Source organism: Drosophila kikkawai, chromosome 3R, assembly GCF_030179895.1.
Source record: "Drosophila kikkawai strain 14028-0561.14 chromosome 3R, DkikHiC1v2, whole genome shotgun sequence".
Taxonomy (NCBI): Eukaryota; Metazoa; Arthropoda; class Insecta; order Diptera; family Drosophilidae; genus Drosophila; species Drosophila kikkawai.
In genome coordinates, this window is record NC_091731.1 from 26,234,458 (window position 1) to 26,245,412 (window position 10,955).

The 10,955-nt window shown below is 40.6% G+C and overlaps 1 protein-coding gene across 1 annotated transcript; it reads right to left on the reverse strand.

The window, feature by feature from the left end:
* Positions 1-1,499: 1,499 nt before the first annotated feature.
* LOC108080873 (kappaPI-actitoxin-Avd3c) lies at positions 1,500-2,074 on the reverse strand. Its single transcript, XM_017175776.3, has 2 exons — positions 1,805-2,074; positions 1,500-1,749 (listed from the first exon to the last, which is right to left on the reverse strand). The coding sequence occupies exons 1-2, from the start codon at positions 1,866-1,868 to the stop codon at positions 1,574-1,576; spliced, it is 240 nt and encodes a 79-aa protein (XP_017031265.1). The 5' UTR covers positions 1,869-2,074; the 3' UTR covers positions 1,500-1,573.
* Positions 2,075-10,955: the final 8,881 nt, after the last annotated feature.

Genomic DNA, 10,955 nt, shown 5'->3' on the forward strand with positions numbered 1-10,955 from the left:
GTCGCCATGCTGGTTGCCCACAGTGCACTCGAACAAGGCGAGACAGCCTCGGCACAGTGGGGGTTGCAGTGGGAAAGTTGTAAAATATAACTACCGGCCATGTTTAATAATAGTATTAAATGTGATCTCAATTTTCGGTAAGAGTTGTGGAGTTTTAATTAAATTCATAGAAGGGTAAATTAATATAATTAAATAGTGTTTTGGAAATCTATTTACTATTAATATTATTTACTCCTGTCTTTTAAGGCTGCCTATTCTTCATTCATTAAAGATTTGCGGATTTATGAAATACCATTTTATTTAAATTAGAAACAATATACTTCTTTCCAAAATAATTAATATATATTTATTAATTAGTTCCATGAATCTAAGTCGTTACAGACTTGTGGTACTAAGTAAGACATTTATCAAAAATAAATAAATAAATCTTAAATAACTTTATTACCAAAAAAAGTCTACAAACTTTTAATTTGTCTACCTGAAACTCAATTGTGTGTCAAATTTGTAAGTACTTTCGCAACTCAAGACTCAATGAACAAATCAATGATTTTCTCCACCTCAGCGATTAACTTTTCCGAGGCAATCTCTGCGCTCGTAGATCCCATTGGCCACACTGTGCGCTGTGTCAAACTAATAACTGCTATTTTCTACGTTTGTGTGTGGCGACCGTTGTCTGCACATGGTTGAAATCTAACGCCGAAAGGCAACAACAACAGCAGTAACAGCTTGGCGCCACACCGAGGGCAACAACAGCAACCATGCGGAGTGAGCACCTTTTGGCCTCCAAGCCTCGGCATGCTGAGCGGCTGGCCTGGCCCCAAGTCCGCAAGTCTGGCCCCAAAGCGTGTATGCACTTGGAAAACTACTTAGCTAGAAGCTAGAAGGCTAGCAGCATTCCCAAATCTTTTAAGCTTAAAGCACAGCTTGGAAATAAGATAAAGATAGATCTAACATAATCAAACGAATTATTTTCTCCTTTCCTAAACTTTAACCAAATTAAAAACATTTTTTCTAATTAAATGTGATATATTTCTTCGAGTGTACGTGAGTGTGCGAACGAGTATCTGTGTGTGGCTACTGTATTCTGCAGCAATTGCCGCTCTGTGGGTTGGCTTTTTGCATAGTGTCAATTTTGATTTAGCAAAACGTTGCCTTTGGTATTGAAGTTGCTGTTGCTTTTCTCGTTACTGTTGCTTTTGCAGTTGCTGCTGCGGCTCCAGCGGCTGTCAGCGCACCCGCCTAACACCTCCTGGGCATATAGACACCCACACACGCGGACAGCTCGGCGCTGCCTAGAAAGTGGGTGGCGCTGACAAGTTTTTATATAGTTTTTTTGTTTTTCTTGAAAAATAAGCAAAACTCATAAAAAATATTTCTTGCGCATGCCAGCGAAATACAAACTGGGCGCAGCATCTACTTGATTTTCTCAGCGATTTCACAGAAAATGCAATTAGCCAGGCATACCTTAACTTATTTAAGTCTCATTTATTATTTTTGTATTTTTGCTACAACATTATGTTACCTAGATTGCAATCTTTGTTCTATTTAAGCTCCATCTTTGCTGGTTTTAAAATTAATTGGCAAGGCAAACCTTTCGGCAGCGCCTTTTGGTCTCAAAATTGTTGCCATTCCCAGCACCACCGAAGAAGATGAATCTCTGACAGCTCTGGGACGTGGAGTTGTAGAACCAATTGCGCAGAAGAGCCTTCCCGGAGCCCTGTTCTAGTGGCTGAAGGCATCTGCGTTTGACTAAACATCCATTAATTATTATATTACCATATATTTTGTGGTAGAAACCACTTACTCGAATAACCGGGGTGCAGACAGAGTACCAAGAGAATAAGCACCCACGAAATCTTCAACAGCATGGTGTAAGAATTGAAACTAACATGGCAATTCCATTACAATAGCTTTTATATCATCAAAGATTCTTGCTCAACTGGCAGTAGTTATTAAATCAGGTGGCACAATGTGCTATTGTAACATAAACTAATATTTTGATAGGTGCTTGTTTGAAATCATTTGCTTTTTATTTGAACTTGCTTTATTGACTTCTTTAAAGTCATAACAGAGAGTGACTGAACTATAAAAGGTTAGCAGTGACAGGTGTTACTTTGGTGTTGACAAAATTACAATGTTTATTATTTAAAATGAAAGAAATTACAAAATATCACATAAGAAGGACTATAAAATCTTTACAAATTACTCATTTAGAGAATTGCATATTTCTATGCTTGAAGTTTCCCAAATGGTATATATCTTATTTTTTGCACTTATTTATGCAATTCAATCTAGTCAGAAAGTTATTTCCATTTCCAAAATTAATTCCACAAAAGGTGAACTTGAGGCATCTGTTCAGATTCCATTTATAGTACCAGCGGGTTCTACAAAATGTACCTATGCCAGTTTTCATTGGAAGACGGCAGGTAAGTAATTCTAAGTACCAAAATGATTAGAAATAATTTGAAATACAATATATTTTTTCGAGCTCTACTTACGACTGCTGGGAGGTGTAGAGACCATTAAGATCAGATAGAGATATAACCATTTTAACAGCATGATTTATGTGGGACTCGTTGTAAGCTGATAAATGCAAAAGGTACGAATATTAACCCGCTTTTATAGGGGAATTAATAAGCCATAGACGAGTCTCGAATTAAACACCCTATAAACCTTAAAACGTTAACGATGCGCATTTTTATTAAACATTTTAAATAATCAGTTGGTTGTTTTATGGCCGAATATTGTTTAGGCTAATCTAAAAGCGAGCTTACCCCACTTATTACCTATAAAAAGTCAAAAATATATATTTATTTTACGGCCTTCTGCGCCAATTAGGCGCTCTTTAAACACCAAAATATTTATTTTAACACATTTAATTGGCCGGCACAACAAATGAACTCGGCTAACCGTACATTTAAGTTAAATGAACTTTATTCTCGCCTGACTCGGTGACTCCTCGTGTTTCTGTTGTGTCTATGCAAATATGCGAAGAAAAGAATTGAAAGTTGACACAGTTCACAAAGAATTCGAAATTTTTTGCAAATATCTACATATATGAAAGGGGTGAGAAGAGAATGTGTTGGCTTTATTAAAAATGTTTGTCTTGCCAATGAGATATATCTTTGCGTATGAATGCATAAATAGGCATTCATTATGGGTATCAAGGTAGGGTTCCAGCTCAATAGGCCCGCTGATGGGATATCGGTGAAAGAGATCGATCTGGGTAGAAAGTATTGAATGGAACGAATGAAGATTCATTGTGGTAGCGGAATTAATTAGAGCATTCAGCCGGGCTCAGAGCTAGGCGATTCTGCGGATGTCTGCATATTCTCTCAACTGTGCCTCCCCCCACCCCGCTGCTAACTGTAAATTATTGGAATTTTGTCTCAATTTGTAGATTCTGCAATCTCAATTACTTGGGCAAAAAACTTTCTCAGGAAGCTGCTCAGTGACTGTGGAAAAACTCGTTTAGATTTCCACTTTGCCATCGCTCAATTTTGCTTCTTCGGTCACTTTTTTGTTTTTTTTTGTCGAGAGCTGATTGATTTGATAGTGCAAAAAATATTAAATATATATATCTAGAAATTGATTTCTTGATGACTGCGCGGCTATCCATCAAAATTGGAGTTGCCACAGTTTGTGGCTTCGCTTCTCGTTTTTGTGTAAAGTCTCCTTAATGGTTTTGTGCCATTTCTTTCGTCATTATCTGTAACCAAAGATTTCACCGGACCCATTAAAGGGGAACGCGCAGCATTTTAGTCAAACTAATTAAACCGCATCTTATATAATGAACCGTGAACGAAACGGCCAAGAGGGAAGGCGAACATGGCGATGGCGATTGAAACATTGAGACTGTCATCAATCAAACGCAAATTCTTGTGGAGCTTCTTCTGCCCGGCTCTCTCAGGCATAATTCAAATTCCAGGCGAACCAGTTCGTTGCTTCAGTCTTTTGTTCTGGCCGTGGCCCCGAAAGGCAAGAACAAGCCCCGCACTTTTGGCAGCAAACTGCAGATAAAGCGTGGCTTAGCCCGAAATTAAATACCCAGCCAGGGCAGCCAGGGCGGTCAGAGCGGAATAAATCACAAAATAAGACACAGAAACGAGGCGAACTCATTGCAAATTACATGCTGTTCCCAAAAAGGGGAGCGAGGCTGTGGTGGAGCGCTGACGTTGACGAGGCCAGCACAGTTTCGGACGTGAATGATGGCACGGCTAATCCCCGGATCGCCAAATCCCCGAATCCCAGATCTCCAGATCCCCAAAACCGAGACACATAAATCCAGGCCAAGTCAGAGTCCAATAAAAATGTCGAGCAAATGCAAAAAGCGACAAATGCTTGACGGACCAAATGTCACAGTTAATTTATCTAAAAGCTTTGCCCGACTTTTCAAATATAGACAAAGAGCCAACCCCGCAGAGCCGAAAAAGAGAGCTAAGGGGGAGATCGGAAAATTTTAATTAAGACAAAATATTTGAGATTCTGCACAAGACAACGAGGTCTCTCTAACAAGAAGCCAACAATTTGCCGCGCGCAATTTTTCAAATTACATTTCATTAGACAGAGAGCAAGAGAGTCGGAGAGAAAGAGATGGCGGAGATGATCGGGTGATAAGTGGAAGAGAAAATCCAGCGAATGTAAAGCACCGTTTTGCCTCACTCTTTGGCAGCTTTTCACCTGGAGAAAGAGACGGGCTAAGAGACTGAGAAACTGGTTTATCTCCGGACGCCCGCATGCTGGAGGCCATAAGACGCCCGCATAGGCAACAGGCGGCGACTGCTGAAGAGACCGAGACCGCTCCACTCGGCTCTTTCTGCCATCTAATATGCCACACATAAATTTGTTAACAAATTCAATTTTAAAGTTCAGCCCGCAATGCCCTGCGACAACAGCAACAGGCCGCAATTGCGACTGCAACTAAAGCAGCAACTATGTCAGTCACTCGGCAACATTGCCAACTAGCAGGCGAAACAACATTCCAGCTGCCTCCTGCCCCCGGTCCGCCGGTCCCTCCCTGCTTCAACCTGTCCCCCCTCGTCAAGTCTGTAACTAGCTGCAGCTACAAGTTGCCGTTTCTAATACAAAACTGTCGCTTGTGGCGTGAGAGACCGCGCTAGACCAGCTCTCTTGGCCACGATTCGCGTCGAGCTTTGGCTCTGGCTCTGGCTCCACGGCGAAATAACAAAAAATGAAAATAAAAATAATGGAAAAGGAAAAAAATATATATAAATAATAAAAAAATACGTCGCATTGCATTTTAGTATTTGCTGATTGCGCTGTTGCAAGAGCTATGAAATCATACAAACAGACACATAAATACCCGCAACCCGTACATACAACCCGTACGACGGGAGACATACAATAAAAGTTGTGGACAAGAAAGGAAAGTCGATTAGCCGGAGGTGAACCTCGAATGGGAGATACCCTGTGGCTAACAAATGCTAATCAAGTTCCCTAATATAGGCATTAGGATCTAGGCCTGCACTCAAATATAATTGGAAAGATAATGATCACTAAGATAGTCCAATGATAAATAGCTGGAAATTTTTGTATATGACCTTGTCTTGTGGGCTTTTTATGAAATTCTTCTTTGCACCTGTTTTCAATTAATCAAGTTCTGAGCTTAAGAGTTGATTAAATCCGCTTTGAAGCAAGTATAAATAAAACATCTAGGTCTACGCCACGGAATTGAATTGGGCTTATAAATAGAATAACTTTTTAACCTTTTATGAATTTGGTTTTTTGTACCATAAGCTTCAGAAAAAACTGAACATATTTCTTTAAATACTTTTTTAAGAACTCTGATAATTAAAACGAGTATGTTTTCAAATCAATAAGTTGGATTATAATAAGTATGTTCATATTTTAAATTTTCCATTTCAATAAATCACCCAACTTCTCGCCACAGTTAATGGACCCGAAAGAGAAAAGTTAAAAATATATAAATACGAGATAAATAACGACAAAAACTGTTGAAAATCTCATGAAATCGGCGAGTGGCTTTTCCATGTCTGAGACGGGCAGCGGCGACGGCGGCAGCCTTTTGGCTTGAAAGCTTTTTGGCTCTGATTGCCAGCTTTGGGTTTATGCTTGGAACTCGGATTGGGATTGGGATTGGGGCTTCGGGCCATGGCTGACTCTCCGAGTGGCCAACTGGCCGGCTGCTGGTCGCTGGACGCTGTCACGGCATTGTGCATATGTTGACATTTTTGCGGAAAATACTTTGAATTGTTGGGTAAATGCATAAATAAATGGACGGCATGGAGTCTTTCGGCGCTTTCGATTCGCCGCTGGCAAGGAAAGTGTGGGTCTGTCTGCCAAACTGTTGTGGCAAGCCGGCTGACAGATATCAAATGACCAATTTGTAATCATTTAACATGCAAAAATTACAAGGGAGAAGCAGACACAATAAATATGTTGCCTGCTGGTTTTCGGTTTGGGTTGGTGTATCCATATGGTTTCAAGGGGAATCCCCTCGGGCTTTTTGCTAATGATGTGAATAGCCGAAAACATTTGCCCGACACGTGTGGAACACGGCTTGAACCGAGACCCAGAAACTATTTACGATTCATGGATCTGGGAGTTTCGTGGAAAAATATAAAAATATGGCCATCTTTGCGGGGGAAAAAGGAAAGTCGTTTGCCGAATAATTGCCAGGCGAAATTCAATCAGTTGGCCATAAACATATCCGCTGCAGCAACTCCTAGTTGAGTTAATGACCAGCCGAGGCATCCCGACTTCCTCAACGGCTATAATTTGCATGCAAACGCTGCGCCGAGAGGGTGTATCTGAATCTGCATCCGTATCTGTATCTGTATCTCTATCTGTATCTGCATCGGCATAGGTAACTGCGTCTGTGGTGGTGCGAACGAGTTATATACCAAAGTGGTGCATGCAGCAGCAGCAGCAGCAGCGACGACAACAACAATAAATATATATCTCCAGAGGTGTGATTTTAATGTGACAACTTTTGCAACTGGTTCGTGCGTTCGGTGGTTCGGGTTCGTTCGACTGGAGTTTTCCACTCTTTTGGCGAGGTGTCACAGGGAATAGAGGCGTTCGTGTACGAATAATTCCATTAAAGTTTTACGATCGTGCAATATTAATAAAGAAAACAAAGGTATATGCATGTACATACATATATTGTTGCCCCCCTTCAAAGAAACCCTACAAAGGCAAGGCGAGCGAGAGGAAAACACAGAGAGCAACACAGAGATGGAGGGGGGGACTGAAAAACCTGAAACTGGAATTGCAATTTAATAAGTTGTGATCAGTCTCCTCTACCTTGATGATTATACACGTAACTCCCTTCGGGTTCTCATTTATGCATCGCATAGCACTTTGTTTATTTGGCAGTTTTTGCAGCTTCATTTAATTTCCATTTATTTTCGCTTATTCTTCTCCTTCTTTCTATTCTCTGTTATTCCACAGCACACTTTTCTCTACTTTATTTTCACTGCAGGTCGCGTGTGAGTGTGTGCGTCTTCTTTCTCTTTACCTGCTTCTTCTTCTTCTTCTTCTTCTTAAACCGCAGTGTTATCTTTTTTGCGCTCACTGACTCACAGGCACTGGCCTTGTCTCACTCGCACTGGCACTTGGCACACACAGGGACACGTAGGCAGCGGCGGGCACGCAACGCGATGCGGCGCCTTGAGACTCAGTCCGTTCCAGTTGCGTCCGCTTCGACGCCGGAACACCTGGATGACCGACAGCGACGACGACGACAGGTAAATGGCAACTGAGCGCTACACTACTCGCGACGCTCCACAGAGTGCCCAGCGATCGCTGAGGCCACGAAAGAGAGGCATCCGCTCTTGCACCACGAAGAAATCCACCACGAGTGGGTGGGATAGAGCGAGCGAAAATCGAAAGACTCAGGCAACGAACTTGTTGAATTTCGAAGAGGAGATTTCAAAATTTGGAAATTTAACAAATATAAAATGTTTTCTGGGAAAATATTAAATAAGTTTTTAATTCTTAATTGAAAACTTTATTTTAAAAATAAAATATTTTAACATTAAGGGAGTTTAAAAATAATTTTTATTTTTTCAATTAAAAAATAACATACTTTGGGTCAAAAATTTATTGTAATTGATGTTTTTAGATGGTTATGGAGTAAAATTATACATAAAATATTTTTATTTATTTATTAACAATCTGTCTTTTGACAATAGGTTAATTTTATAACTAGGAATATAAATTATTGAAATTGATTGTTGTTAAAGTGTTGAATACTTGTTGAATATTCACCACATTCCCAGGCTCCTTGCTCTCCCAACTCACTCCTCCGCCCCCTTCCGCTTCACCGCCTGTTGAACGTGTTGTGCTACTTTAATGTTTTTGTTGCTTCACATCGGAGTTTGCGAAAAATTTCCACCTTGGCATAACTAAATATGCCTGTGGGCTAAACTGGCATACGAAAAGAGAGCCAAAAGAGAGCAGGGAGATCAACGATCGTGGAATAACACCTTAAGAGCACACCTACCCACAGGTACAGAGAGAGAAAGAGTGTGTGTACATGTGAGCTGGATTACAGGCGCGCATGCTCAGCGCACGCCTCGCACCCTCTCCCTCGCGCATTCGCCTCTTTTGTTTGCAATGGAATTTCTTTCTTTTCATAAACATGTTTCTGGCCGCTGTTGTTGGCTTATTACAGCATTTACGGGCCAAGAGGGCCGGGGGAACTGGCGGCGGAGGAGCACACACTAAGCCAAAGTGGCATGAAACAAGTTCAGCGCGCTCGACAGCTCGGCTCTGGGCTCTCCGCGGCGGCTCTACCTTAGTTTTAGCTCCAGCTCCAGCCCCGCTTCTTGAATGACTGCGGCGCTGGAATGCAGTGTTGTAAATAGCTGAGGCTGCTGCAACGCAACTGCGACGCCAGCAGCGCCTGCGAGCGGTTGGGGCCCAGATTGTTGATGTTGTTGTTGTAGTTGTTGGCCGCAGAATCAGAGCAAGTCGCTGCCAAGATCGCGACAACGATCACCGCAGAGAAGAGCTGGAGCTGAGAACTGGGAGCTGGAGCTGCAGCCTTGCACTGTAAAAAAAAGACCCAGAAAAGTTTATCTAGATTTTATTTAGGTTAAGGTGATTTTTTTCTTGTTATAGGAAATTACAGAAATATTTAAATCTCAGGTTAGCAGATTTTTTACCATTTTCTGAGGCTTATTTAATTGAGGAAAACGAGGTTTTTGAATTTTTAACCAACCGCCAACATAACGAAATATAATGATTGTTAAATAGGAATATTAAATCGGATATTTGGAGGTTTACAATGTTTTAATCATATTTTATAACATTAGTTCTAGTACTTCTATTAAATTTCAGTCAATGGAAATCAGAAAAAATAAGTTAAATACTGACTTGAACATTTTAAAAACCTTAATAGAAGGGCAACTGATCGTCAGTTGCATTTGTTATTTTAAATATAAAAACAAGAAAGGAAGCTAACTTCGGCACGCCGAAGTTTGTATACCCTTGCAGATTGGTTTTGATGTTTATTTTATAGATTTAAATGCTGAAAACACTCACAAAACAGAGTTTCATTACATTTTACCTATACTTATTATGTTTACAGTTTGACAGTTACAGTTTTACATTCTCAGCTTTATATATTTTATACATTTACCGATCGCTTCTATGGCAGCTATAAGATATAGTTGTCCGATTTTTATGAAATTTATACCAAAATTCTAGAATAATAAAAAAAACGTATATCTCAGAGTAAATAAAAATGCGTTGAAAAACAACGAAGCTATAATTTTATTTCTATTAATTTCTCGATCGTTCCTATGGCAGCTATATCATATAGTCGTCCGATTTTCATAAAATTTTTACCAAAATTCTGGAATAATATAAAATGGCTATATCTCAAAAATGATGCAAAAATATTGAAAAACAGCCAAGTTATACTTTTTTTTCTAAAAATTTATCAAACATTTGTATGGCAGCTATATGATATAGTCGTCCGATCCGGCCCGTTCCGACATATATAGCAGTGAGAGCATATAGAAGACTATATGCAAAGTTTCATTCAGATAGCTTTAAAACTGAGGGACTAGTTTGCGTAGAAACAGACAGACAGACAGACGGACAGACGGACAGACAGACAGACGGACAGACGGACAGACAGACAGACGGACAGACGGACATGGCTAGATCGACTCGGCTGTTGATGCTGATCAAGAATATATATACTTTATAGGGTCGGAAACGTCTCCTTCACTGCGTTGCAAACTTCTGACTGAAATTATAATACCCTGCAAGGGTATAATAATAGATAGTAAAATATGTTATAATGCATCCCAGGAAAGGCACTGATGAAAACTTCTTGCAACTCTCGAAGATTTGTATTCAGCGTCTTTGGTTCTATGTTTCTGAATAATACAAAATATATAACCACCTCTGACCTCTATATAACTAGAAGAATTTCTCTGATATTTCCCAGTGCAACTGAAGCGTTTGCTGTTGCCGGAGCTAAGGCCAAAGCTGGAGCTGGAGCTGGAGCAATGAAAATTGCTGAGAGCGCCCCGAGGGCCTGCAACTTGGATTGCGACTGGACATGGCTCGGGTCTCGGTCTCCGGCCAAGAGCAGCTCTTGACCACGATCGATAAGGCTCACACACACCGGAGCAGTTGGGTAAGAGGTTCGTGTAGGTTATGTTTATGAATTGTGCTGCAGATTTCTGCACACGGAATTATGCGTTTATCTCAGAGGGTTAATTTCGCTGGCCGCCGCTCTTATTGTTGCTGTTACTGCGGCTGCTGTTTTCCATAGTCGGGGTAATTAAATCGCAAGAAGCTGATAATATATGGAAAAGGGCTCAAAGTGTAGGGGAAAATGGTTTATTTTTTGCCCTCTGCTTCTTTTTTTTTTTTTGGCCAAAAGGGTTTCTGGCTCTGTGGCTGCTGCTGCTTTTGCTTCAGTTGCTGCTGTACATTTGCCCGCTAGGAAA

What these genes read in the sequence shown, in the direction of transcription:
- LOC108080873 (XM_017175776.3), bottom strand. Translation starts at nt 1,868, where the DNA reads ATGCTGTTGAAGATTTCGTGGGTGCTTATTCTCTTGGTACTCTGTCTG. An exon ending in TCTGCACCCCGGTTATTCGA is followed by an intron (nt 1,750 to 1,804) that starts GTAAGTGGTTTC and finishes ATGGATGTTTAG; the next exon opens with TCAAACGCAGATGCCTTCAG.